This window comes from Dasypus novemcinctus, chromosome 10 (assembly GCF_030445035.2).
Source record: "Dasypus novemcinctus isolate mDasNov1 chromosome 10, mDasNov1.1.hap2, whole genome shotgun sequence".
NCBI classification, from domain to species: Eukaryota; Metazoa; Chordata; class Mammalia; order Cingulata; family Dasypodidae; genus Dasypus; species Dasypus novemcinctus.
Window position 1 is genome coordinate 74,887,663 of NC_080682.1, and position 27,647 is coordinate 74,915,309.

General features: G+C 53.6%; 2 protein-coding genes and 1 long non-coding RNA gene across 3 annotated transcripts; 1 reads left to right on the forward strand and 2 right to left on the reverse strand.

Annotated features, from left to right (window-relative positions):
* Positions 1-917: 917 nt before the first annotated feature.
* IGSF22 (immunoglobulin superfamily member 22) lies at positions 918-18,960 on the forward strand. Its single transcript, XM_058305654.1, is given in 38 exon segments — positions 918-1,026; positions 2,970-3,032; positions 3,035-3,097; positions 3,277-3,401; positions 4,513-4,612; positions 4,695-4,736; positions 4,950-5,125; positions 5,742-5,762; positions 5,764-5,856; positions 6,376-6,538; positions 7,626-7,853; positions 7,856-7,909; positions 9,282-9,435; positions 9,437-9,573; positions 10,387-10,496; positions 10,586-10,675; positions 10,678-10,729; positions 10,849-11,102; positions 11,104-11,131; positions 11,880-11,881; positions 12,217-12,302; positions 12,304-12,413; positions 12,416-12,514; positions 13,283-13,456; positions 13,656-13,784; positions 14,425-14,444; positions 14,446-14,579; positions 14,581-14,675; positions 14,678-14,719; positions 15,177-15,218; positions 15,221-15,282; positions 15,495-15,669; positions 16,262-16,492; positions 16,495-16,560; positions 17,202-17,271; positions 17,273-17,313; positions 17,316-17,507; positions 18,890-18,960. Coding segments are annotated over 38 exon segments (3,903 nt in total).
* TMEM86A (transmembrane protein 86A) lies at positions 15,968-24,752 on the reverse strand. The gene is made up of 3 exons (XM_004459785.4): positions 24,494-24,752; positions 22,192-22,456; positions 15,968-21,869 (listed from the first exon to the last, which is right to left on the reverse strand). Exons 1-3 carry the CDS (start codon positions 24,512-24,514, stop codon positions 21,433-21,435), a joined length of 723 nt encoding a protein of 240 aa, XP_004459842.2. The 5' UTR covers positions 24,515-24,752; the 3' UTR covers positions 15,968-21,432.
* Positions 15,968-27,012, reverse strand: LOC139439853 (uncharacterized). Its single transcript, XR_011649930.1, has 2 exons — positions 26,776-27,012; positions 15,968-16,537 (listed from the first exon to the last, which is right to left on the reverse strand). It is a non-coding gene; the product is annotated as an uncharacterized lncRNA (long non-coding RNA).
* Positions 27,013-27,647: the final 635 nt, after the last annotated feature.

Here is a 27,647-nt window from a genome sequence, read left to right on the forward strand (position 1 = left end):
CACGCAGCAAATAGACACAGAGAACAGACAACTGGGGGGGGGAGGGGAGAGAAATAAATAGATAAATCTTTGGGAAAAAAAAAGAGGTAGAACAGTGCATAGAATGGTCTACTGTACGTGTAGAAAAGGGAGAGGGCCAAAAATATATATTCATTTTTGAATGAAGGAACTCCAGAGGGAGCCCAGAAGTAATTACTTGTTGAGGGAGGGTTGAGAGATGCGGGCAGTCTTTTCATATATATAATTTTATATTGTTCCACTTGTTAGCTGTGTGATCGAATTATCAATCCAAGAAAAAAAGTTTGCAAAATAAAAACTAAACCTCTGCCTTTACCATTTCATAAATGAAAGCAGGGGGTAGAAATCGTTGCCATCTGTCCCAGCATTCCGTCCTTGCCAGGGTTCCCCAGGACCCAGTCAGAAGATTGACAGTTTCCTTCCAAGGTCCACTCCTCTTTGGCTTGGTCAGGAAGTTCTTTCTTAGGTCTGACCATTCCCTCCTGATGAAACTTCCAGCACTGCCTCCCCTGCTCTATGTCGCTATCAGTAGGTATCCTCCACTCCCTCTGGGCCTAACTTGGCTCTAGGGGTGAGCCTTAGTTCTGCATCCTTCCCCCGCCCCAAGAACTCAGAATGGTTTGGGGTTGCTCCATGGAGAAATTGGCTAATTAATTGGTTCTTGCAATCAACCAGGGAAAAGGATGCAAAGTAAAGAAAAGAAGTCAGAGGGTAGAGGCTTGCAGGCTGACCCCTCCTCACCCTGTCCTGTATGCTTCCATCTGCCTGATGTCCACCCCACCTCGCCCCCACACACACTTTAGAACACCTCTGAATCTCCTTCCGACTCCCTCCCTCGTCCTTTGTGGCCTCAGCTGCTTCCCAATCCTCACAGGTGAGTGCCCACGCCTGCTGTCACCATGACGACCATTCACCAGAAGCAGATGCTCCCGGAGCATGTGTCCATGGAGCTCTCCAGCTCCACCACCCACGTGCAGACCTTCTCCCAGACAACCCAGATCGTGGGAGGCAAGTGGAATGGGGATGGGGACATCGGGGGCAGCCCCTCTTCCTCCACCCCCACCGCCTCGGTGGCCTCGGTGTTCTCACCCTCTTCCCAACCTGTGCTTTGACTTGGTGCTATGAGAACGCTTGGACCATCTCTAGGAAAACAGTGCAGGAAAAATCCATCACGTGAAGGTGTGTGTGACTGATAAGCTCTTAACTGCTTAAGGAGAATGGTGCTATAGACCAGTGGACTGTATCTCAAATGGTAGAATTTCAGTCACGGGGGAAGTGAGGGAGGTCGTCATTTCTACATATGAGTAATGCTGACTCTGTTCCACTTAAGAAATAGGAAACTCGGGGCAGTCAGGGGAGAAAGGATGCGCACATAAATAAGTGACCTAAGCTTCCATGCCCTCAGCCCTTGGGGAGCAGGCTTAGGGGAGGGCAGATCCAAGGGAAAGCTGAGAAATGGGATCTGAGCAGAACAGACTGTTATAGTATGTCTCTAGTGGAAAGAGATTAAAATATGGCCAGGGGCCAGGATAATGAATACCCATCTTCCTTTCCCTTAAAGTCCCAGAGGGACAGAGTCTCTCAAAGTCCTCCGTGCACAAAGATCAAGGTCAGACAAATATGTTCTTTATAGCAAAGTGAGGGAGAGCAAGCAAAAGAGCTGGGACTCAAGATCTAGACCAGATGCTGCAAACTCAAGTGATTATAGTAGTGATTCTCACCTCTGGCTCACATTAGAATTACCTTGCGGGGAGGGGGCCATGAAGTAGTGAAAACGAATATCAGTGCTTGAGTTTCACCCTAGACCATTAAGTCAGGTATTTTTTAAAGTTCCCCAGGGGATTCTAATGTGTAGCCAGAGATACAAAGACACTGGGGCCAGGCAGGAGTTATAAACTCAGAAAGCAGACTGATGAACTGGAGAGGAGCATACCATCTAATGGGAGCAGCCCCTGCTCACCTCCCACTGGCTGTTGTCATGTGGGAAGACAGGCCCAGCATTGAGAATGCAGAAGTATGGGTTCTTCTGTGAAATTTCTCAATTTTCAGATGTATGTCTAATTTTTGTTTAACCCTTGTGAAGATCAAGTAGAACTCTTCTGCAGACTGGGTGCATTCTGCACACTACCTGTGTGAGAACTCTGGTCACTATTGAAAGGCAGATCACGAAGACGACAGAACACGTTTTTTCTCTCATCTCAGTTGCCCAGTTTAATGGGGGATAATAAAGGTACCTACTTCACTAGGATGTTATGAAGATTAATAAAATAATCTCTCAAATGTGCTTAGCACAGTTCCTGGCATAAGGAAAGTGATCGATAAATCACAGCCAAGAAGATTTTCTGTAGTTTATACTGTAAAAAACATTTTTTTTCCAAATATAAAATTATCTTATGACATTACTGTGCTTTTTTGGATAAGGAGATTCCTACATATTGCCCCACTGGAATGAGAACATTTCCTATCCCCTCATTCAAGAACTCCTAAAAGGCAATGAATGCTAAATCCACAGAGTGGCTAGGAAAAGGCTTAGAGCAGGACCAAGAAGGAGGCCCGGCTGGGGTATCGAGACTTCTAGGAGAGAAGCATAAGAGACCGAGAAAATCCCAAGTTAAGAAGTCTCCTTAAAAAAAGAAAAAAAGAAAAACAAAACAAAAATCAGTACACAGGGCCTTGGCCCAATAAAGCTGCTTGAAGATTGAGGAGTGGGAAAAGGAGTTGGCGCCCCCTAGTGATTAAAGTTTGCAATAACACAGTGGTCCATGACTTCCTTGGCCAAAGCCGGTCCTGACCCGGCTGGCTTGACCCCTGACCCAGGACCTCTTGGCCAAAGCCTGTCCTGACGTCACTGGTTCTCGTGCTCCACCGTCCCCTCAAGGAAAAGTCAGCCTTCCAAGGCCTGGCGGAGGTCCCGTCAGGAGCCCGTTCCGACCTTTGGCTTGCCCCCACAGAAGTCATGACCAGGGCTGCCTCCAGCACGGCGGAGTTCTCCCGCGTGGTGGCCCGGATCTCTAGCGCCCCTGCGGCGAGAGCGCCCCTGAGCTCGCGGGGAAGCCTCGCCCGATCACCGCGCCCGGGGGTGCTCCGCTTTCCCTTGTCCCGGACCCCCGGGGTGCTCAGCTTTCTTCCCCACTCCCCTCCCCCGGCCCCCAAACCACAACCCCTGGGCCGGTCCAGAGCCCTGGGAGGCGGCAGGGGGCGGGGAGAGGGTCCAGCCCGGGGCCCAGGGGGCGAGACTGCGTCCTGTGCTCCCCACAGGGGACAAAGCCGTGTTCCGGGGCCGGGTGCAAGCCAAACATCTCCTGGAAGAGGGAGGCGGCATCCCCATCAAGCAGTCCGCCGAGATGTTCCACGACAGCATCGACAAGGAGCGCGTGCTGAAGGTGCGGGGTCGAGCCAGAGGTCCACCGACCTGGGAGGCCGCAAGCAGGACCCCGGGGCCAGCCGCGCGTCCTCTCACGGACAGGAGGCCCACGGCCACCCAAGAACCGGGCGGCGGAAAAAGGCCATCACTGTGCCAGATGAGGAGCAGGATGAGAGAGAGGTGGGAGCGGGACCCAGGGGAGAGACCGGTCTAGGAAGAGAAGGGCGTGTAGAGAAAGGGAGCCAAAGAGGGGAGACCACCGCGGGGCGGGGCTACAGTGGGTGGGGGGAGACTGAGATGCGGCTGGTCAGGTGGGGTGGAGGCTCGGGGTCCTGGGCTCTTCAGCTGCACTCACGGAAAGAGTCTTGCCAAGGGCCTCTTCTTCCTAGGTCTAACCAGCTGCTTCCTGAAAGCTAGGCCTGCACGGGGTCTAACCTCTGCATTCAGGCGGGGAGGGAAAGGTCGGTGGGAGACCTAGGCCCATAACGACTCCTGTCCCAATTTGTCTGTCCTGGCCTCCCATAGTGGAAGATAAAGAGCCTCACTTCACCTCCGCAGACAGAAGGTGGCACCTTCTCCTCCCCAAACTCCCATCACTGGATACTCAGCTGGTCCCTCACCCCCTCCAATACAACAAGCTGCCCAGAGATCGCCTGTGGTGAACCCTTACACCCACTCATTCATTCAGCAAGTATTTTCTGAGAGCCCACCCAGCTCTAAGCAGCACTCAAGCGGCTCCAAGTCAGCCTTATCGCCACTGTTTCCTCAGGGGCTAAGCCCAGTGCCTGGCACAGAGTCGTCAGTGTGTGTTGAACGAAGGATTACCCAGCCGGCTGCCAGGAACTGCAGATAGCATTATAACTCAAAGTCCCCGCCTTCCAGGAGTTCACAGCCAAGGAGGGGAGTCAGATGGGGAAACATTTTTATTGCCATGAAATTGGGCTACAAACACAAATACTCACATTGGCTGCTACCTGGTACCTCTACATAAGAGACTGCTCAATCCTTCTCCATACTTACACCCAATACTTAGCTCCTCCCCTCTAAACAAATGCCCTCCTTCTCCTCTCATAGAAAGTCTTCGGGTTGTTCCCTCCCCCATCCCCACTAATCACCTGACTCTAATCCAGCTGGAACCACTGACCTCAGATGACTCTGACAACTACAAGTGCATTGCAAGCAACGACCATGCAGATGCCATCTACACTGTGTCCTTGCTGGTGACAGAGGGTGAGCCAACCCCCAACTCCTGCCCTCACCTTCTAGGGACCAGACTATCCCTGTCCAACCCTGTCTCTCTTTCTGTCCTCAGGTCAAGATAAAATGGATTTCAAAAAGATGTTGAGGAAGAGGTGAGACTGGGAGACTCCTCCTCCCAGGGTGCTATCTCCCACCCTTCAGGCTGCAGCCTCTTGAAGGCCTCTCAACAGGACCCTGAGTTAATGTCCCAGGCTCCAAGAATCCATGGAGCAGAGGGGAATCTCAAAGTTGGGGGAGGGTCAAGATCCTGGTCTTCAGAGGGAGATGCTAAGTCCAAGCTTGGTCCCCTTCTCCTCCCAGGCCCCCCCGCCTCCCGTCCCCAAGAAGCAGCAGAAGAAGGTAACAGATGAAAAAGAGATGCTGGAGATTTTGTCCAAGGTGCCCAGGAAGGACTTTGAGAAGGTCTGCGTGGAGTATGGTTTCACCGACTTCTGGGGGCTGCTCAAGGAGCTCAAAGAGATGAAGAAGAAAGTGGAGGTGGAGGTGAGCGCCCAGCTGGGTAGGAAGCCAGGGGCTAAGCTTTACCAAAAATGCTAGTGCCAAGGTGTTCCCAGCAGCAAGGTCTCCCCCCACTCTACAAGCACATATTTAAATGTATACTCTCTACTGCAAAAGCAAGAAGCAGATTTGACCTCTCCCGTCATCTCCACTCCCTAATGTCCTTGCACTGACTTTGAAGTCAGGCAGACCTGGGTCTAAATCCCAGTTCTGCTGCTTTATTAGCTGTGTGACCTTGATCATCTCATTAAGCCTCAGTTTCCTCATCTGCAAAATGAAAATTATGCTCTCCTCTTTCATTGTTGTTGTGTTGTTGTTGTCATTGTTCATTCTTTCATTCAACCAATTCGTATTAAGCATATACAGTGGGATTAATCAGCCCAGGTACATAGTAACTGTTTTGTGAATGGTAGTTCCTTTCTCATTCCCCACCGCATCCCTTTCCCCCTAAATACTCCAGTTAATCAACAAGGAGGCTGCTCTTAACAAGTCTATCCTTTCTCCCCAGACCCTAGAGGGTTTCCTCCAGAATTTGGGGACACAGCCAGGGCAGCCTCCAGAGGCCCTTAACACCTACTGTTTTGTTATCACAATCTCTCAGGCTATCCGGATTCTGGAGCCTCTTGGAAGACATTGAGACCAAGGTTGACGCTACAGTGGTCTTCGATTGCATCACTGAGTTGAAGGACCCCAATGTCAAAATGATATGGATCAAGGTGGGGGCTCTGATCCAGGGCAGTCCCTGGCAATATCATTTCCTCTCTGAACCCTCTCCCTTCTCAGGTCCTTTCATGATCAATCAGCCATAGCCTCTCTTCCATCCCATCAAGAGGATGCTTCCTGGTAGGTTTAAAAGAGGCTGGGAGCTGGGCTCTATCCTTGATTGTTATACCAGTTTGTCAGTTCCCCTCTCTAAACCTCAGTTTTCTCATCTGTAAATGGAAAAGTCTGGATTAGATCATTCTGGGGGTCACTGAAGGTCTATGCCTCTAAGTGAAAGCACCTAATGAATTCACATACCTTAAGAGTTCAGACTCTGGGGGGAGGCAGGGACCCCGATCTCACCAAGCCCAATGATAAGGCTAGAGAAATCTTAGGGGCCTCCCAATGTGTTCGAGGAGCTTAGAGAAGTGGGCAAGGCGCCCTTCAGCTCAGGCAGGCTCTGGAGAATGGGGAGCTCTGGGTATCTCCTCCTAAACCATTTCATTAGCTTTCCTACCTGTTCCATGAGGCAGGGTAATGAGCCACTGAGGATTCAATATTCTCTGGGCAAGTACGATGTGAAGCAGATGGGCACCAAATACCTGCTGGTCATCACCAACATGAACATGAATGATGCAGGCATCTACAGCCTCTCCGCGGGCGACAAGTGGATGAGTCCTGAGCTCACAGTGCTGGGTACGAGGGTGGCCATCAGGGGGCTCCTGGGGAACATGGTCAAGGTCGGGGTGAGAGATGGCCAGGAGGGAGTTCATGGAATTATGGGAAAGAGGACTTTGGGGCTATACAGGAAAGGCCTACATAGGGTTGGGAGTTAATGGAGGAGGGAAATACAGGGGTGTAAAGGAGAGGAGTATGAGATTATAAGTGTCATGGGGCAGTGTAGCATAGTGCTTAAGAGCATAGACTCTGGAGCTAGACTTCCTGAGTTCAAATCACAGCTTCTGCCACTTACGAAATGTGTGATTTGGGGGCAAGTTGCTTAACTTCTCTTTGCCCCAAATTCCTCATCTGTAAGATGAAGAATAATAGAACTTACCTCTAAGGTAGAATGAGTTAATATGTGCAAATTGACTAGAACAGTGTCTGGCACATACCGAAAAATACATAACTGGGTTTTTTTGTTATTGTTGGGCTTTTTTATTTATTTCTTTCCCCTTCCCCCCCACCCCTAAGTTTTCTGTTCTCTGTGTCTATTTGCTGCGTCTTCTTTGTCTGCTTCTGTTGTTGTCAGCGGCACGGGAATCTGTCTTTTTGTTGCGTCATCTTGTTGTGTCAGCTCTCTGTGTGTGCGGCGCCATTCCTGGGCAGGCTACACTTTCTTTCGCGCTGGTGGCTCTCCTTACGGGGCGCACTCCTTGCACGTGGGGCTCCCCTACGCGGGGGACACCCCTGCGTGGCAGGGCACTCCCTGCATGCATCAGCTTATACGGGTCAAGGAGGCCCGGGGTTTGAACCGCGGACCTCCCATGTGGTAGACAGACGCCCTAACCACTGGGCCAAGTCTGCTTCCCCATAACTGGTTTTTAAGTTATTGTTGTTAATGTTACTGGAGGGGAGCCCATATGGACATCATGGGGAGGGGGGATTTTAGGAAGGAATGATTCCCAAGTGGAATGAAAGGAAGGGTACTTTCCCCCAGCTGTGGGCTTTAGGAAGCCAGTGACACGTCAGTGAGTCTCCATGCCGCCTTCACCATCCCACCCCTCGGGAGGAAGAACCACGGCAACAGCCCAATGACTGCCCCTCCTACCATTCCCTATAGATGAGCCACTGAAGTTCTTAGGGGAGATGAAGCCACTGAAGGTGACAGAGCACCAGACAGCTGTGTTTGAGATCTGCCTCTCCAAGAAAGTGCCCAACTTGGTGTGGAAGTTCAATGGGAAGGAACTGAAGAGGGAAGACAAGTATGAAATCACGGTGTCTGAAGATGGTCTGACCCACACGCTTAAGATTAAAGATGTCAGACTCAGCAATGGTGGCAAGTTCTCCTCTAGGCGGGAAACCTAGTACAGAAGGCCCAGCTCATCATTGACCATGAGTGGTTGGGTCAGAGCCTGAGGGTGGACTTCATGCCAGAGAAACCTCCATGTGGGCAGTCATCCATCCATCCAGCCCCTCCTTGCAAGGCCTTGCAGTGGGTGCTGGAGACAGAGACATGGTCCTCCTCTCCATAACTCCTAGCCTGGTGGGGAAGCAGGTATGGAAGTGGAATTAGAATAGCAGTTCTCAAACAAGGAGTTAAGTCACACTGGGGTCTTAATATCAGCTGGGATATCACAGACCAAGAAATAATCAGCCTGTATGGCTCTAATATCATATCATCTGCGTCACTTTTTTTTTTAAGTTTTTTTTCTATCCCCCTCTCCCCTCATTCACTGCGTGTTCTTCTGTGACTGCTTCTATCCTTATCAGTAGTCACATTCTGGCATTATAGCTAGCATGGAGAATTGCACACAGTGATGGGTATACTGATGAGCATGTCATGTGTGTGCACCATACCTGGGATTCATGTCACATGGAATCGCCAATGCTGTGATGGAGCGAGACATAGAGGCTACAGGAGCACAAAGAAGGGGTACCACCTGGGGAGGTCAGAAATGATGTGATGAGGTGATGTCCAAGCTTTACCAAGAAAAGCAAAAAGAGTTTAGCTCTCAGAGAAGGTGAAGGAGAAGAGGACATTCCCAGCAGAGGGAACAGCATGCACAAAGGCACAGGTGCCAGAGACAATGCAAGCATGACTGGAGCTCTAATGGGCTGTGTTAGTTTCCTTTGGCTGCCATAACAAATTACCATGCATTTGGTGGCTTAAAACAAAAGAACTTTATTCTCTCGTTATTAAACTAGAAGTCTGAAATGAAGGTGCCAACTGGTCCACACTCCCTCCAGGGGCTCTAGGAGAGGATCCGTTCTTTGCCTCTTCCAGCTTGTGGTGGCTGTGACTACATCACTCCAATCTCTGCTTCCGTGGTCACACTGCCTTCTTGTCTGTCTGTGTAATCTCCCTGGCCTCACTCTCACTGCATTTAGGGCCTACCCAAGGAATCCAAGATGATCTCATCTCAAGATCCTTAACTTATTAAATCTGCAATGAGCGTTTTTCCCCCCAAATAAGGTAATCTTCACAGATTCTGAGGATTGGTATGTGGCTATATCTTTTTTGGAGCCCCCTTTCAACCAACTACAGGTGCATTAGAGGTATTGACTGCAGTCCTGTAAGTAAAAGTTGCTATCCCATTTTACAAATGAGTAATCAGACTTGGTAGGAGCATAGTCCCTCCCCACCATATAGCTCCATGGGTCACATGAACACAAACACACTCAACCTCACAAGTCCCTGTGTTTTCCAGAGCAACATTTACTGCAGAAAAAGGCTAGAGAGGTGTGGGAGCAGGTCCAAGTTATCGTCTGTCCACAGGCATTCCCATCAAGTTTGTGAGCACTCTCAAGAAAGTACGTGTGAAGGAGAGAAGCCATGCATGCCTCGAGTGTGAGCTGGCATCCAAGAATGTGTCACTGCACTGGAAGGAGGACGGGCAGCTTCTGGAGAATGGCACCAAGTACAGCACGAACCAAGAGAGCAGACCTGGTCATTGAGGATGCACAGCTCGGTGACAATGGTGAGTACACAGTGGTAGCCATGCAGAATGGGGAGCCCACTGAATACTACAGTACTGCCATGGTCACCATGGAGGGTACATGCCCACCCTGTCAGTCCCCACTAATTAACCCCAGTCCCCGACCTTGGACTTCCCCTACTGCACACACTGACCAGCCCCTGTACTGACTTCAGGCCACCCCCAGACCATGACCATCCTCCACCTCCCCACTCTGACCACCTTGTCTCCCAAATTCTGACCATTTCTGATCTCCCAGGCCCTGAACATCTCTGCCTCCTATACCCTGATCATCCCTCATCTCCAAGATTCTAGCTATCTCAAATCCCCTGACTCACCCCTTCTTGACTTTCAGACCCTGGCCATCCCCCAGCAACACTGATCGTCCCACATTCCTTGACCCTGACCATCCCCTCTTCCCCAACCTTGGCCATTCCCTACTGATCTTGATCACCCTCAACTCCCAATGACCTTCACCACCCCACAGACCAGCATAACCACTACTAAACATCCCAGCTCCACTAGCCACCTGCATCCACACCATCTATTTCCCTTCTTCAGCTGAGCGTCCTCAGTCCCCACTCACCATCCTCCACTGAACAAACCCCCCATTTACCATCTCCCAGTCTTCCTGGTCCCCATTTCACAAAGCCACTGACTTTTCCGCAACACACCACTGACCATTCCCCAAACCCCCACCTACTTGCTCCAGACCCTCCAAATGACCATGCCCGAACCTCCCACTGACTATTTCCACACGTCCCGTTCATCACAAATGGTTTTGATCGACAGGGCCTCCCTGATCGTTCCCACGACCAGCCCATCAGCCCCTTTTCCCATGAGTCCTTCCACTCTGACACCCTACCCTTGGCCCGGCCTCCCTTTCTCCTGAGTGTCCGGCCACAGCGAAGAGCGGGATGTCAGATGTGCATGCAGCCACGAGAAGCCCTGTCGAGCTGTACATAGTGCTGAACGACGAGAAGGTGGAAGGCGCGTGGCTGAAGGATGACAAGGAGGTCCGAGGCAGAGGCCAGGGGACCTGGAGAAGGATGAAGGGGGCGACCTGGCCCGTGCTCGTGCTCACGCCCGCCCCTCACTCCTCCAGATCATGGACTTGCCCGGTGTGCAGATCGTGAAGCAGGGTGTGGTGCACAAGCTCATCTTCCCCAATATGGGCCCAGAGCGTGAGGGCAAGTGCACACATTCCGAGCCAAGGGCGCAGAGAGCGAGGCCTGGGTATTCATTGCAGGTATGGTCGCCGCCCACCTAGGACAAATCCCAACCCCCTCATCCCTGGGCTCCTCCCCCATCCCCTCGGCTCCTCCTCCAGCCCTTTGGGCCAGTGTTCCCTGTCACCCCACCCCACAGGACCCCCCCCCACCATTGACCCGACAGTGCTGGAGGCGCTGGCAGCGCACCCTGTGACCGTGACGGTGGGCCACACCGCCTGCATCAGGGTGCCCTTCCGGGCAAAGCTGGGGCCTAAAGTCACGTGGTACAAGGATGGTGTGGAGATGACAGAGGAGGAACGCGTGTCCAGGGAGCACGAGGAAGGCCAGCCCCTACTCAGCATCTCAAACTGCGTGTGGGAGGACAGCGGCTCATCCCGCTCGGGCTCCAGTCACAGCCACCCTGCACCTCAGTGTGCTGGGTGAGGGCAGAGCAGGGGCAGGGCTGGTGGGAGGGCAGCCACTGCCCAGCACTCGGTGGGAGGCAGGCATGGGGAGGCGGCTGGGGACAGAGCTGGACTTGGGTTGAGGGTGACATTGAAGTGTTGGTTTCCAGCCAAAAGCCCAATTCATAACTTCCTAATTGGCCTTGTGCAAGTCAATTAACTTTCCTAAGCCTTAGAGAGCAGGGTTTTTGTTTTGTTCTGTTTTCTTTTGATGGGGAGGGTGGTTAGTATCTCAGTGAATTTTAAAGCACAGGGCATTGTACCCCACATTAAAAGCTTTCAAATATGTTACTTTGTATTGTTGACTTGGAGATGAGGACCTGGTTGGAGGTAAGCGGAAATGAGGTGAAAGAGAGGTGGGATTTAGGGATGGAGATGAGGTTAGGAGGAGTAGTGGGGTTGGAGGTGAGATAAGGCTGAGGGATAAAGTGAGATTGGAGATAAAGATGGTATGGGTGGGAATGGGCTTCTGAATCTATCTGAACATTATAATGAGGAAAAACAATGAGGAGCTGGCTTTAGTGAATTTATATGCACCATGCAACACACACACCATCACCACCTGCTCCGTTCGCATCTCCATCACGCTGTGTGGTGAAGAGGTATGGGTTTCAGTGCTATTCAGCAGCATGACCGAGCACCTCCTCTGCATTCTCACTGCTGGGGGCACAGAGATGAGGTATCCCCAGCAGGCCTTCAAGCTGAGAGGGATGAAAATAGGTAGATGTGTAATCACAAAATGTGGTCAACAGAAGCCAGGAAGCACTGGCATTCTGGAAGCTCAGAGGGAGAGGTCTTGCCTGGAAGGGGACAATGAGGGAACCGCCAAGGCAGGGACCCCTCATGTTTCTAGTCCACACATTTTTTTTCCGATGGGAGACTCAGGTAGGCAGGGACCCAACTCTTTGGGCCAGTCTTAGAAGGAAGAGTAGTGGACACAGGGAAAGGGAGAGTTCCAGAAAGCTCAGAATCCAACTATGCCCAGTCAGACGAGACCCCCTTGTGTGGGAGAAAGCCCTTCTGATCCTTTGCTCCATGCTGAAGCTGTCCTCTCTCCCCAGATGCCCCAAGGCCCGCAGGGCCGGGTGGAATTCCTGGAGCTCTCGGGCAGCTGTGCGCACATGAAGTGGAAGGCCCCAAAGGACAGAAGGACGGCCCGGGACACAGTCCATAGTGGAACCGGGGGCCATCGGCAAGAAGGCCTGGATTAAGATAGGCAAGACGGACTGCAAAGCCACCGACTTCTCTGCCAACACGGTGGGAGAGGAAAGGCCGACCAGTTCCACATCCTAGCAGTCAGTTTGGAAGGTATGAGCGACCTGCTGGAGACGGACGAAGTGTTTGCAGGAAATCCAATCGGTCAGTGAGATAGTCCACCGCTGAGTGGGGGTGGTCACGGTCAGGATGGACTGCTGGTCTGGGGAGGATTCCACAGGATCACCTCTCCAGCCACCCCATGAGCCTCCAGTTCCAGAGCAGGAGCAGAAGATCATTTGGGGCAGGAATTCTCAGCTTTTTCCAGCCAGGTCACATGTACAGTATGCCCCTGTGTGTATATCCAGAACCATGTATAATTCCAAGGGCCCTGACTCCACCATTTCTCCATTGGAGAAATCATCCCAGGATGCAAATGAGAGTGATATTATTTTAAGGATAACCTTGAAACCACTCTAATTATTTTCCAAAGAAAATCCTCTGCATTTTAACTACGACTGCTAATAAATTACTTGTAATACCCCTTCCAACTGATCTCCACATCTCAGTGTGTTAAGACATACGTTGAGAACTGTGGCAGTGGCAGTGACTTAGACTGGAAGGTTTAAGTCAGTGATTTTCAATGTTGCTGCACCTTAGAATCACTGGGGTTTTAAATGCTGATGCCTGGGCTCTACCCCAGACCAGTTAAATTAGAAAATCTGGTAGTAGGACCCAGACACTAGTTGTTATTGTTGGTTGCTTTCTTTTTTTTTTTTTTTACTCCTCAGATAATACTAATGTTTAACCAGGGTTAAGAATCATTGGCTTAACTTCTTTTAAGATGAGAAGGCAACGGTCAGTGTGGGGTGGACAGGGCTGTCTACATGCTCCTCCCCCTCTTAACCTCTGCCCTGTGCTCACCCTCCATAGAGCCACCTGGTGTCGTCTTCCAGCCTCAAGTGTCTGATGTTACCAAAGAAGCCTTGACTCTCACATGGAATGCCCCCACCCAGGATGGGGGAGCCCCAGTCCTGGGCTACGCTGTGGAGCAGAGGAAGAAAGGCAGTAACTTGTGGGTGCCAGTCAGCAAGGACCCCATCCAGGGTGCGTTCCTAGGGACAGAAGCCCAGGAAGGATGGACAGAGGCCTTGCTGGCTGGGCCCACATACCTCTGCTGCTCTTAACATACTCCCTCCCTCATCCACCTTGGGAGTTTTAACGGCATTCCATGACCTCCTTTTCCATTTCCTTTCCTACCCTGTGGACCACCCTGGCCTGATGACCCCTTGTCTTTCTATTTCAGGCATCATGTGCACTGTGGATGGTCTTTCAGAGGACATGGAATCTGAATTCCAAGTTATTGCAGTGAGTAAGGCAGGCCCTGGGCAGCCCAGCATGCCATCCAGCTCAGGGGTGGCCAAGGACCCCATCAGTGAGTGTGGGGCTGCCAGGTCCCAGGACATGGGAGAATTAGCCAATTCAAGGTACAGAGGGGACTTCTTCCCCGGGAAAGCCTGAGAGGATGGTTTATGCAGTCCTCACTCTCTGGAAGCTGCCAGTCTGATAGAGAGACAGGACTCACACCCATGAGAAAGCCAGCAAATAAAGATTGAGAATTGGGGACGGCGAAGATGTGACATGGAAAAAGTTTTTGTCAAACTTTGAGTATTCTGCTTGGGTAGGTTTTAGAGACATGTTTGAAGATCGAGTTGGGGCTGTTGGATAGATAGTTGTGAGGGTGTCGAGTTTAGGAAATAAAGGTGGGGGTCTAACATGTGAACAGATGTGGGAAAGATGGATGGGTTAAAGGCTGGGGTTTTCAATATGGAGGGGTTGAATGTGTAGGGTATGTCGAATTTGAAGAGTATTGAATTCGAGGGTGAATGTTGGCTTGCTGAGAGAATTGAATTTGGGGGCTGTTAAGTATGCAATGTAGGGAGGGTATGGAGGTGCTGACTATGGGAGTTGTAGAAGTGGTAAGAATTGGGGTTCAGGGATATTAAATGTGGAGAGTGGGCATGGGATTGTGTGGGGATGGGGTGGGGGCTGAGTGGATGTCTGTGCCACCCTAGAACCCCCAGGACAGCTGCAAGGCTGGCCTGCATGTGTCCGAGTCTTCCAACTCCAGCATCTCCCTGCCTTGGCGGGAGCCTGCAGAGGGAGACTCACTGTCTGGCTACATCCTTGAGATGAGGGCAGAAGACACCAAGGAGTGGTCCAAGTGCACAGATCCCCGTCTCAGGCACCTGCTACACGGTGGGGGGCCTCACTGAGAGGCAGAAATACTTCTGCATCTGGGCTGTCAACGAGGCTGAGGTTGGTGAACTATGGAGCAGGAAGAGGGTGTCCGTGCCATGCCACCACCAGGTAAGGGCACAGAGAGGGCTGGTGGTTCAGGCCCTAACATCTGGCCTTCAAACTTCCCTCCACAGGGCTGCATTGCCCAAGGGAGAATTGGGTGGTGCAGTGATCAAGGAAAAGCCATCCATTCTTGTCCTGCCTAGACAGAGCTAGGGGTGACCCCCAGTTCCCTTCCCCAGAACACTCACTGCATGCCAAATAGTATCCACTAGGTGCCAGTGTCGATGTTAGGGATCTAGAAACAAATGAGACACAGGATCTGCTCTGAAGGCTCTCTCATACTAATAGAAGGATCCAGATGAGAAAACAAATGCTTCACAGTGTTGCAGGGTTGTGCTAGACATCTGTATGGTCTTTAGTGGGGAATGAAGGAGAGGGCAGGGAAGACTCTGAGAGGAGAGGCTTAAGCTGAGTCTTCTCAAAAGAGAAGTCCATGTCCCCGCCTTTCTCTCCTCCATCTCAGCTGCCCCCAAGTTTGACCTCAGTGCCTGGCTGAAGAGTCACATGATGTCCGTGCTGGAACAGCCCTCTGCATCCACGCAGCCTTCTCTGTGAGTCGCTCCCCAACCATGGCCCTCACGTGCCCTCCACGTAACCAGGATGGTCCCTCCCTGCCTGTTGTAGCCATCGTGGCCTCTGCCTCTGATTCTAACCCCTCATCAGGTCCCTGGCCCTGGAGCCTAGCAGGGGACTTCTCAACCACGGGGGAGGGCCTGACCCCAGATCCACCTGGGTGACTCGTAGTGCCCACCTCCTTTCACCACCCAGGGCTCACCACCACGTGATCTGGCAGAGAGATGGCATTCCCACCAAGGGCCGGGAAACCATCACCAAGGGTAAAAACCACCCCCAGGTCCTCATCAACAGCACCAACCATTCAGACTCGGGGGGTTACTGCATCTTGCTCCAGAACGAGTTTGGAGAGGCACACTATGCCATCCATGTGTGTGTGGCAGGTACTGACAGTGGGCAGAGGCCTCGGGAGGTATTCCTGCACTGGATGGTCCCCACTGCTGCCCAAGTTCCCACCACTGGAAAGGCAAGCCTTAGGGTAGTGAAGGCTTCTTTGGTACCACAGAGCTAGACTTGATTAGCCTTTGTCTTGGTGGAAAGGGCTGTTTCTCAGGGTTTTCTCAATTCCCGAAGTTTCTGGAGGCCTGGAACTAGGACCATGTCCTTGTTTCAGTTTCTGCAGTCGTACCTGAGACCCCATGAAAACTGGGATGATCTCTTAGAGAAAATGAAGAAGGAAGCTTTATAGTGAGACCCTAAACTTCCCAAAGAAGGAAGGGAGGGACTTTTATTGAGCCGTTACTACAAGCCAGGCACTTTATCCAACATTTCCTGTGAAATAACTGTTAGCCCGATTTTGCAAATGAATAAATGGGTCTCAGAAATGGCAGAGATGGTTTTCAGAACTGGTCCAGGCTCCAGGACACCAGCCTCCTGGGTCTCAACAAAGCGATGCAGCCCATCCCATCCCCCATGAGGGCTGGCAGGCAGCTGGGATAAAGCACAACACTCCCCAGAATGGCTGACAACCTACAGATTTTCCCCGGCAGCCGAGGAGCCTACAGCTGTTTGATGAGGTCCCCAACACGGTAGCTCTGACCGGGAACCACAGCCCAGAGGTGCAGGAGGGCGGTGAGGCCCACTATGTCATCGTGAAGAGGGACGCCAGCATCGCCACCTGGTTCACCGCGGCCGAGCGCGTCTTCAGCAACAAGTCTACCGTGACCCGGCTGCTCCCCGGCAGGAAGTACTACTTCAGAGTGGCGGCCAGAACGAAATCGGAGATAGAGATCCGCTGGACTCCAAGGATACCTGGCTCGTCAACAAGGACAAGAGTGAGTCGGGAATTTAGAGGTTCGGATTCCGTCTGAAAGCCCCTACTTAAGGGTCACTGGGGAGTACTCCCGAGGTGAGAGAAAATCAGAGAAACCTCGAGGTGGGAGGTTTAATCTAACCCTAAAGACGTTAACCAGGGGATGGAAATACCTTCGGGTACTCTGAGGGGTGGGGCTAACTGGGGAGGTACCCCTGGGGACCGGGATGTCATTTGAGGGATCCGGTGGGGTGGAGCAAGTGGGAGGGGCGAGGCTAAGGGGGTGTGGACTGCGGAGGGCCTCTGTGAGCCCCCAGTGACGTCCCGGAGGGAGGAGGTGAGGTGGGGACAGCGTCGGTAAACGCCAAAGGAGGAGCTAAAGGGTGTCCCTGGAAGCTGGGGCGATGTCAGGGAAGCTTCGTAAGGGGTTAATGGACACCAAAGCAGCTGCGAATATTCGGGTCGGGGAAGCTGAAGGCTGGAATGCTGCCGCTTAGGTCGTGGAACCCTGGAGAATCTGACCTGGGCCATTGGAGTCCGGTGGGAGCCGGGGTCTCCGGGGCGCCTTCCGAGCTCTAGGAAGGCAGGAGGCGGGTGGCGGCGGCGATTGGCGGGCTCGCGGTTGCGGGACGCGCTCTCGGCCCGCGTGGTCCCGCCGCGCAGTCGAGCACCTGAGCGCCAAGCTGAAGCAGGACCAGCAGGAAGGCTGGCTCCCGCGCCGGGCTGCCTCCCGCCGCTCAGCCGCACGCGGTGCTGCGCGGCCAGGACTGCACCATGCCTGCGCCTTCCTGGGGAACCCGAGGCCCACGGTGACCCTCTACAAGGTCGACGTCAACATCACGGCCAACTCCAAGTTCTGGTACAACTCCAGCAGCGGCGTGTGCACGCTCAGGGACAGCGGCGACTACAGCGTGCTGGTGGAGCACGAGCTGGGCAAGGAGCGCAGCACCTGCACGCTCCCCGTGTACGGCCAGGGCGCCGCGCGGGGCCCGAGCCCTGGCCCGGGGAGGCGCCGCCGCCGAAGCCGCCAGCACGTCCCGTCGCGGGCAGAGCTGCAAAACGGCGGTCGTGCGGGCCGTTGGCAAACTCTGCTCGTTTGGCTGGCGCCTTTTTCAATTTAATCTGACTGCCATCGGGTGATTCTTACCACTGTCATTTGTCCCATCCTCTCCTGTTGTCATTTATCTTCCAAAAGGTGGTTCTTACCACTATCGCCCCCTCCTCTCTTGGTGTCATATTATTTGCTTGGGCTCTGCAGGGGTGGTTTGTGATCCTCTGGTAAGTTGTGATTTCCAACACTTATTGGGCCTAGACTTGCCTTTAAAAATGATACTGGTGATCAGAGCTAAACCTGATCCACAAATCATGAGCTCTCTGGCAGAGTTTAGAAAGGACTATGAACAAAAAAAGTGTGTAGACAATTTTGCAACTGACTCTGATGTGCAACCAAGATTGACAGTGGCAGATGGGAGGCACAGGGAAGGAGGACTGGCGGGAACCCAGGTGGAAATACTCCTGCATGTGATCACGTTTCTGCTCATGAGTGCACATGCAGGGAAAAATACTGCATTCCTTCCCACACCATCTATTGTCTTCACAGCTCCTGAGCAAACTTGCTATATGGAAAGCTGAACTACCTTACTCCTTCCTTGCTTAAACTTCCCCTAGCTTTCCCATTACCCTAGAAACAAGGCTCTACGCACCCTCATTCTCTGCCTCTTTCCAGCCTAGCACCAGGGGCACAATCCCTATACACTGTATGTGCCCTCCCTGAACTTTCTGTGCACTTCATCAGTCGTAGTCTCCATGGTTACAGACTTTGGTTCATCTGGTTGGAGGTGTCTTTTCTTGCTCTGTCTCTCAGGTGCTCAGCTAAATGTCTGGCACAGAGATAATACCTTGAGTGGCTGCTAAATTGCGTACAAGAACTAGGCCAGAGAAGGCATTGTGGAGATATCTAGCTTTCATTCCACAGTTAGAGAAATGCTTGACAGCTTGACTCTGGTTGTTCAGCATACAGGTCTAGAGCTCTGACTCCACCACCTATCAGCTGTGTGACCTTGGGCAAGTCACCTCTCTGAGACTGTTTACTCACCCATTTGATAGGGCTATTGTGAGGCTCAAATGAGATAGTGCCAGGAAGTGCCTGGCAAAATATTAAGGGCCGAATAAATGGCAACTCTAGACCCCAGACACTCAGCTGACCTTGGGGAACTGTGATCCAGTCTCAGGGAAGACTGAGGACCCCAAGGTCCAGCCCCTGCTTCTTGCATAGTACTACAAGTATAGCAGTTTGGGGATCCCCCTGCTTCCAGTATCATCGCTAACAAATACTTGGTTTGCTCTTTGAGATAAAGAGGACAAATCAATTCTAGCATCAGTCACAGAGAATGTGCAGAAGAAATTGAAGCATCGTATGTGAGCCCCAGCCTAGCCTGAGCATCCGGAGTATATTGTAATGTGCTTCTTGACTGCCCTCTGCACAGCCTCAGTGTGAGCAGCCCAGGAAACGTGTGGTGAAGGAATGGGACAATAAACTCCCTGACCTCACCCTCGCCTATTCCTGCCTGTGGTGTACTGCAGGGACCAAGGGGTTGGACATGAGCATGGGGCAGGGATACCAAGGCCTGGACCGCTGGGAAGATGACCCAAACCCACCCACATGGGGAGCCACAATCCCCTCTGCCTGGGCCTTGACTTGCCTTCCCCTCCTCCACAGCCCCACTGCACTGCCCCCCTTCTCCTCGGGGCATGGGACAAGTCTTGCTGAAGTCCTCCTCCTCCTCTTTGGTTCCTCCTCCCTCCCATTTCTTCACACCAGGTCTGTCTTCAGAGTTCAGGGGCTTGAAGGGATCAGGACCTTGCCTCTTCACTGTCCAGGGTTCCCACTGTTAGAGAATCAGAGTATCTCAGAGCTAGAAGGGATTGGTCATCCAATTTACTAGATTTTAGTTATATTTTGCAGCACAATCCTTCCAGTAAAAAAAAAAAAAAATTAAACTACTGGACTTGAAACAAGGTTAGGGAGTCTTTGAGCCTCTCTCCCTCTTTATTTCTTACCGCTAACCCCACAAGGGATTTCTGTAAAACTTCTAGTTTGAAAATCACTGATTCATCCATCACCCACATGGGACCTGAGTCTCTGTATTGCATCCCCACAACCATGTAACATCTCTGCTCATGGGACACTCACAGCCACCCAAGGCTTCCCTTTTCAACTCTGAGTTAGGGTACGGTCCTGTTACGATGCAAATGCTCTTGGAGTGGAGTGACCCATTATGCTGCCAAGTCTTCACATCTAAAGTATGAGTGAGCCAAATTAATTCCATCCCACCCAGCTGTTCAACCGAGCCTGGGTTCTAAGGAGGAGATGCTTAAAGGGAATCTGTCTTATTTTGGAACAGGCAGCAGGCCTGGCTTGGGAGGAGGAGATGGGCATCAGCAGAGGACATGGGGTAACTAAGGGCCCCAAAGAGCACTGAGCACCTATCAACAAGAAAGTGCACCAAGGACAAATTTGGCTGGTGGTAAACACTTCCCCATCCCCCCTCCTCCTGAACCACATCTTCACCCATATATGACCAGGCAAGTGAGACCTATTCCAACCAACGCAGGGTCACCAGAGCTAGGGGGCCAGCTTGGCACCAAGATGCATTGGCCAGGACTGTGATGCAGGCTGTGAGGACAGCCAGGTCCCCTGGCACCATGCCCCCACCCCCTCTCCAGGACAGCACATGCCGCACAAGCAGGCAAGAAGCAGGGCAGCCAATGGCACTTGGTTTTTATTTTTTTCACATGGGCAGTAGAGGATGGAGTTGCCCCAGCCTTACTCCCCTTGCATTGAATGTGCCTCGGGCCTCAGTGACCCCAGTGTGTCACTGGAGTCTGCTCTCCTTGCCCACAGTGCAGAAGGGCAGAGAGGAAAACACTGAGTGTGTGTATGTGAAGGTGGGGAGGGCCTAGTTCTCTGAACCAGGCTCAGTACCCCCTCAGCAGTTCCCTGAGGCCCTATCCCTATGAGACCTTGACAGACATCAGGACAGAGATGGCCAAGACAGCTAGATGGGAGACATACTCCACACACTCAGACACACACACACACACACACACACATTAAACAGAAGTTGGCCCCCTCCTTTGGCATGGTTCACCCTAACCCTATGGATGGGGTCTGAGGATGGTGATGGGGGGCCTGAGCTCTGGGCTGGCCTGTGAAAGAGATGGGAGCAACCTGAATTCTTGATATCCCAAGCTCCCAGGCCAAGGCAGTCCCCTCTCCTACCAACTCTGGACAGATACCCCCTCACCCTCCCAGCCATCACTCAGAGAAAGATTGTTCAAGTAACAAGGATTGATGAGGGAAAGCGAGACTCTACCCTCATGTGATCTTCCCAACTAGGGCCTATGAAAAGGGCTTCAAGCCCTGGGCCTGTATCATCTCAGCACACATTTCTCCCCTTTCACTCCACTCTGTGCAGATCAGAGAGGGTAGGACTGGGTGAGCCCAGCACTGCAATTGGTCCTGGACATAAGATACGGAGTCAGACTCCTTCTCAAAGTAGGGGAAGTAGGGGGCCAAGGAGCCGAGCACCATCACCCTCCAGGGGGCTTTGACAGTTGCGATGGGGTAGGGATGGGGAGATGTCTACTTCTGGTTCCAGCATGGGGCACTGGGCTGGCTCCTTCTAGCTCTCAAGTCTTGTCCTGGACCACTAACTCTTCTAGGTAGATCTTTTTCCTGCTCACTCCCCCCTTCATACTTATAGATTTCCCCGGGTGGTACCTGCTACCCCAGGCTAGCACTACAGACATCCTGAAACAGCTCCTGCAGGTTCCCAGATCCTGTACCCCAATCCCAAGAGAATAGAGGGATGACCAGGCCCTGACCCCTCCCTCAGTTGGCCTTGCTCAGTCTATAGTCTTCCACTGGATCCCGGCTCTCAACAGCTGACACAGCGATGAGCATCTGGGCAGCATAGTAGGTAGACATGATGAGTGCCCTGGAGTAGGGCACTGTGAAGCGGAACTTGTTGAGGGCGATGGTCATGTCTGAGATGATAAAGAGCAGTGCGCCACTGCCTGCTGCCAGCTCAGTCCAGCGCCAGGCCGCCCCAACCAGCCGTAGCCCTGCCAGAGCCCGCCAGCTCATGAAGCCGATAAGGGCTATGTAGACCCCCACCAGGTAGGTAAAGGCACCTGAGAGGCCTGGGTAGAGAAGGGCATAGCACAGGCATGACAGCACTGCCATCACCAGGCCTGTCCGCAGGGCCAGTGGCTGCATGCCAAAGGCTGAAGCGTAGAACATGTGGGTCACAGCAAACATCAGCAGACCTGGGAGTGAGAGGGAATGCTGAGGGCAGGCTCAGGTGAGTTACTTGGGTGTGGGGGGAGCTCAGGGTAACCCAGGAGCTTTGTGGGGATAAGAGGGATGGGAGGAGACCCATAAAGGTAAACCCTCCCCCCTCCCCACTACCCTGAGGAACTTCAGAATTGATCACCAGATCATCTGCAATGTCATCCACCAACAGAGGAACCCAGAGCTCCTGGCCTCAGAGGCCTTCGAACTTCCCATATTCTGGTTTAAAAACTCCCTCCCCAAATCCTTGCCCCCCAGCTCCAGGGCCCCTCCCACACAGCCACTGTGGTCACTGACCGTGCACAAAGTAGCCCTGGTCCTGCCAGATGAGGAAAGCATCACCTAGAGCAGAGAAGACAAGTCCCACAAAGATGCGGGTGGCACTGGGGTGGGTCTGCAGGAATCTCAGTCCGTGGGCCAGAAGGAAGAGCCAGAGGCAAAAGATGGGCAGGCACTTGACGAGGGTGCTGACCCACGACGGGCTGGACGTGGGCAGCCAGAGCACAAAGTACACGCAGGTGGCCTTGAAGAAGGGCACCAGCTTGGGTCCCTCACTCTTCACCTGGAGGACACAGGACAAGGACAGCACTCAGGACTGGGGAACTTCACCCAGAAATCCACCCCAGAGATAGGCTCACTTCACAAGCAGGGAGGATGGACACAGAGAAACCCAGCCTGGCCTGCCCCAACCAGTCTGCAAGGTGCAGACAAGCCCATCATCACCCCAAAGCTCAAAGTTCTGGTGGGGGAGGGGAGGGGGTAGGTCTCCACTATTCCCGCTGCCCATGTCCATTCTTGACCCCGGAGCTGGGTCAGAATGTTCATTCACTGGGCAGCAAGCAAACCTCGGGATGTGCCCTCTCGCAGCCCAGTGGTTCTTCTTTCCTGCACCCTCTCTCTCCCTCCACTCTTTTCCAACATCAGCCCCCAGCTGTCTGGAATGGAGCAGAGTCAGCGGGAAACCACAGAGACTCCAAGACTGGCCAACTCGTGATCCTCAGCAGCGGGGCCAGGACACAAGCTTAAGGCCCTGGCAACACCAGGTGAATGCCAAGAATGTGTGAGGATGGGCACTGCCAACCACCTCAGCGCCTACAGGCTCTCTCCTGCTTGGCCAGTCTCTGCTCCTCAGTTTCCACTCCACCTGTCCCCTGAAGGTGGCATCAAGGGTAAGAAGAGCAGATGCTGACTAGAGAAAGGGACCCATGAGCTGGGTGCAAGAAAATTGTCTCTGAAGCACCAAAGATTTTAGGGAGGAGGGGCAGGTCTCAGTCTCGTTTCCCAGAAAACAAGAGCAACTTAAGGCATACCAGACAGAGAGGGAGGGGGTGTCTCTAGCTTCTGATCTGGAGCCAGCAGTAAGGCTGGGAGGAGATAGGGAACTGAGATCAGGAAGTCAGAGCAGCTGACTTGGTCTCTGTTGAATTAGGGGGGAAAGCAGTTAAAGAAAGTTGTGCCCAAGGCCACTGCAGGGACTCTTCAAGCTGGGGGAGGGGGGGAGCTGCTGCATGATATTCTGAATCTGGACTAGAGACTCTGTGGTCCCCTGAAGCTACTTTCTTTGGGTTGCTGGTACAAAGTCTCTGAGGGTTACTCAAAGCCGCTGGGGTTCCTTGTATACCAACCCGGACTCTGCCCTAAGTGATAGTGCCTCTGGCTAGGTGAGCTGTGCCTTCAGGACACAGACTCCCAGACCACTAGATACCTGGGGATGGGTTAGACTGATGAAAGGGGTTGGGAAGAGGCAGAAGGGTTGGCTCAGGGTCTGAGCGCGCCCAGGAGTGCCAGCAGGGGGAAGAGATGACTAAGTCTCTTCCCCTGCCCCACTAAGCCTGGTCAGGGCAGGGGCATGGGTCAGGGAGGAGGGGAACCGAGGAGGTGCACAGTTCCAGATTTCCCCAGCATCCCCCCGCCAGCCCTTGGAATGAACCTGGATACCTGGTCCGCTGGATGCCTATTTCCTAGAAGAAACAGGTAGGAGTTGGGGAGACAGAAACAAGCAATGGAATAAGAGTGGGGAGAGGAGACAAAGCTCCAGTTGGGGAAGGGTGAGTAAGGGGAGATGCCAATAAACTCGCACCCCACACCCTTTCCCCAGGCAAAGCCAACGCTGTTTGACATTGTTCAGGGGCGTCGTCTCCCTTTTCCCCGCCCTCGACATGTTTATAAGAAGCAAATTTGGAACAGGATTCCCAGGAGATCCCAGTAACCCCCCACCCCGCCGCCCCCGCCGCCTTCTCCCACGCCTGGCTTTGGTCCACCCACGCAGAACCACGCGGCTCGGGGCTTCCTCGCCAGGCCGCCACCCCACCAAGCCGCGCCGCACACACCGAGATCAACAAAGTCACGCTTCCGAGTCACGTGCTCACTGTTTTCCTCCCTCCCGCGAGCGCGCTAAGGGCGCGCGGAGAGGGGGCGCCGCGGGGCCGGGAGCCGGGGCGGCAGCCAGGACCGTGACAGCGCCCGCCTCCCGCCCGGGGCGCCGGCCGCCGGGGGGACCCAGCTCCGCCTCGGCCCCCCGCGGCCGGGCCTGCCGCCTCTCGGTCCCCGGGCCGGTGGGCTGCGACCGCGCGGGACCCTGGCGCGCCCGCTCACTCACCACGGTGACCGGCGACACCATGGCGCCCGCGGCCGACTCCCGCGCCGGGCTGCGGCGGCCGGGTGAGCAGGCGGCGACGCAGCCAAGCCCCGGGTGGCGGACAATGCCTCCCACGCGCCCGGCGCTCGGGGTTCTGCCTGCGAACCCCGCAACGTCACCTCAGCCGCCGCCAATGCGCGGGCTGGAGCCCACGGGGGCGGGGACCAGTTGGCGTCGCCCGCCAGGTCCCCGGGGGCTTCAGCTAGAAGAAATGAGGCTTCTCCCGAAGGGCGGGAGGCGGAGCCCCCTGAGGCTCCGCCCCTCCGGGAGGGCCAGGCCAAAAATCCCCGAGCGTGACTGCGACTCCAGCCCCTGGGTGAGGACCCAGCTTGTCTGAGAGGCAAGCACATTCCTCAACAAGACACGTACTCCATAACCCGGGGACAAACAGCAGCTTTTAAGCTTACAGTTCGCACCGACACAATTCCAACTACAACATTCAGAAATGGACCCGCAAGGGGCAGCCGACGCACGACCAAGAGACACATACCCAGGCACACAGCCCCCCAACACATAACCCTAACATATAAACAAGCAGATTCTCAGTTGCCCTTAGGTACACACTTCTCACCACTCGGAGACAACTGCATCACACACGCACCAGATCACACCAGGAATGACAGACAGGCAGACCCAAAGGAATGTACTTTGCCTAAAATACAACTTAAGAGAATTTAATGTTGATACTGCACCGATGAAAGGTTCACAGGCACATTTGGAACTGTGAGTGTTCAGAATCATGACAATTACATGGCGCAAGTGGTGACTGAGAGTACTGGGATCTAGTCCCAGTTTGTCCCTTCTGTGTGATTGGTGAATCGCTCCCCCTCCCTAGCTTTGATTTCCTCATTTACAAAATGAGTGGGTGATTTTTAAAGTTCCTCCCAACCCCGACATGTTGTGTAGGACCGGCAAGTGAAAGAGCTGTTGGTTTCAGGAAATTTGTCTAAGAGACTTCTGGGAGAAGGAAATTTCGGATGCCTTTTAAAGGATGGATGAATGGGCTATGGACTGCAGTAGGAGAGGAGTAACTATGTGTCAGGCTGTGGGAATTGGGGAAGTGGAGTAGCCAGCCCTAATTAGCAGCCATCAAAGAGTTTTGAGCATCCTGGGATGGTGACACTGCGGCCCTGGACAGGATCCCAGCCCTGTGCCTCTCAGGGAGAGGCCACAGGCTGACCCAAAGGAGGTCCCTTGGCAGCCCCTTCCCATAATGGGCAGGTTCCTTTTTCTTCTGGGTCCTACTTACATTTCCCTAAAAGCTGTGCTTTCTCTCTGATACCTACTCAGAGAGGGGAGCAGTCCTCTTCTAGGGACAGAATTGACAGAGGTTCCGAGCCAGGGGCAATAGGGGTGAGGGTCAAGGCTTGAGACTGGGAGCTACCCACAGCTTCCCCGCATTCCCTCCAAGGAGCCCTGGTGGCCAGTGGACTACCTGCTCTACTTTCTTTTCAGTCAGGGGCTGAGGTGGGGGGGAGGGGGGGCACCTTACCAAAATAGGGAGCTAGAATTGCTGCCTCCAGGACTTTGTTATATGCAGCCATACACACACAGCGCGTGTTGTCTAGAAAGAACACTGGATTGGGAGTTAGATATACTAATACCATCCTTCCTTCTCTGCGACTTGCTAGTTGTACAATTAGGCACCTAACTCCATTTTTGGAGCCTCTGTCTCTGCAACAATTAAGATGGGGGATCGGACTAGAAGATACGTGCAAACATGCCAATTAACCAGCGGAACCCTCTAAGGTAACCAAGCAAATAGTTTTTCGGAGAACTGCTAAGTCAGGGCATTTTTCATTTCTCTGAGCCTTAGTTTCTATACATATATAACTAAGAGGATGGGGCTCTATCAGTGGTTCTCAACCAGCAAGGTGTATCAAAATTGCTCGGGATCATTCGCTGCCCCGAGCGGCGCTCAACGGCCCTGCTCTTCCTTCCCTCCATCCTAGATGGCGGAACGAACAAGGGGAAGAGCGAGCGGGCGCGGGAGAGCGAGCGAAGGCGCCGGGGCGGGTTCGTGCGGCGGCGGCGGCAGAGCGGGAGCGCACAGCCAGGAGGCCGCGCCGCGCCCGCCGCCGCGGGTCGCCCGGGAGAAGCCCGCCGCCGCCGGCCGGCGAGCCGAGTCGCCCGGGCCACCTCGGGAACCGAGTCCGAGGAGGCAGCGGGTCCCCCGCGCAAAAGAAAAGCAAGTCCTCGGGAGAGGAAGCCAGTCTCGGAGTAAGAGAAGCCCAAGTCCTCACCGTGCAAAGTTCCAGCCAAAGTGAGGCCGGAACGTGAGGATCATCAGCGGAGGGCACGGGAGCCTCGGCTGCCCCAGGCACCAGCAGAACAGGCGCGCAGCGACCAGACGGACCCCGGGGACGTCCTCACGAGAAGACAACTTGCAGCGAGAGGCCTGGGCCAGCGCCGGCCCAGGGACGCGGCCGAGACCTGCAGAACCTGCAGGCCCAGGAAGCCGAGCGGCCGGTGTCTCGTGCCCGACGACCGGAGCCCCGCTGGCAGAATGAAGTGAGCGGCCGCGGTAATGAACCTCCGGAGATGGTTCCTCGACCTGCCCGCTCGGGAAGAGCCAAGCTTGGAACTCTGGGGCTCTTCTGGAGGACACTTACGGGGTGTAGCCGTCAAATAATGGGAGTCCCCAGAAGCACGTTTTCCAGAGAAACGGTGGCTCTCTACCGTTTCCAGAACGACAAGGCGCTTCCAGTTATGGATACCCATCGACAGAGCGCCTGCCCCCTGGGTGGACACCGCCCGATTGCAGACGTACCATCTGTACTAAGCTGCACGCGGAATTGCAGTGTCGGCTTGTGGGGTCCCCCGTGCTGATGGGACACTTGGCCTCTGAGTGAGGCCCTCCATCGTTGACTTTGGTTCAGGCAACGGACCCTTCTTAAGTTTCGAGCCTCAGCGTTACTATGAGCTGAAGGAAAAAGGTGCTGGAAGTTGGATTCAGGTGGCAGAGAATATGTCTTCCTAAGTCCTCAGACACCTCTGAGGAAGTCAGGAAAAAAGATGAGGATGACCAGGAAGAGGAAGGAGTGCGAGGCAACCCAAATGATTGAGAGACTTCCCTTCTTAGAAAACTCTGGGATTGGTTCAAAGAGCGCCTGAT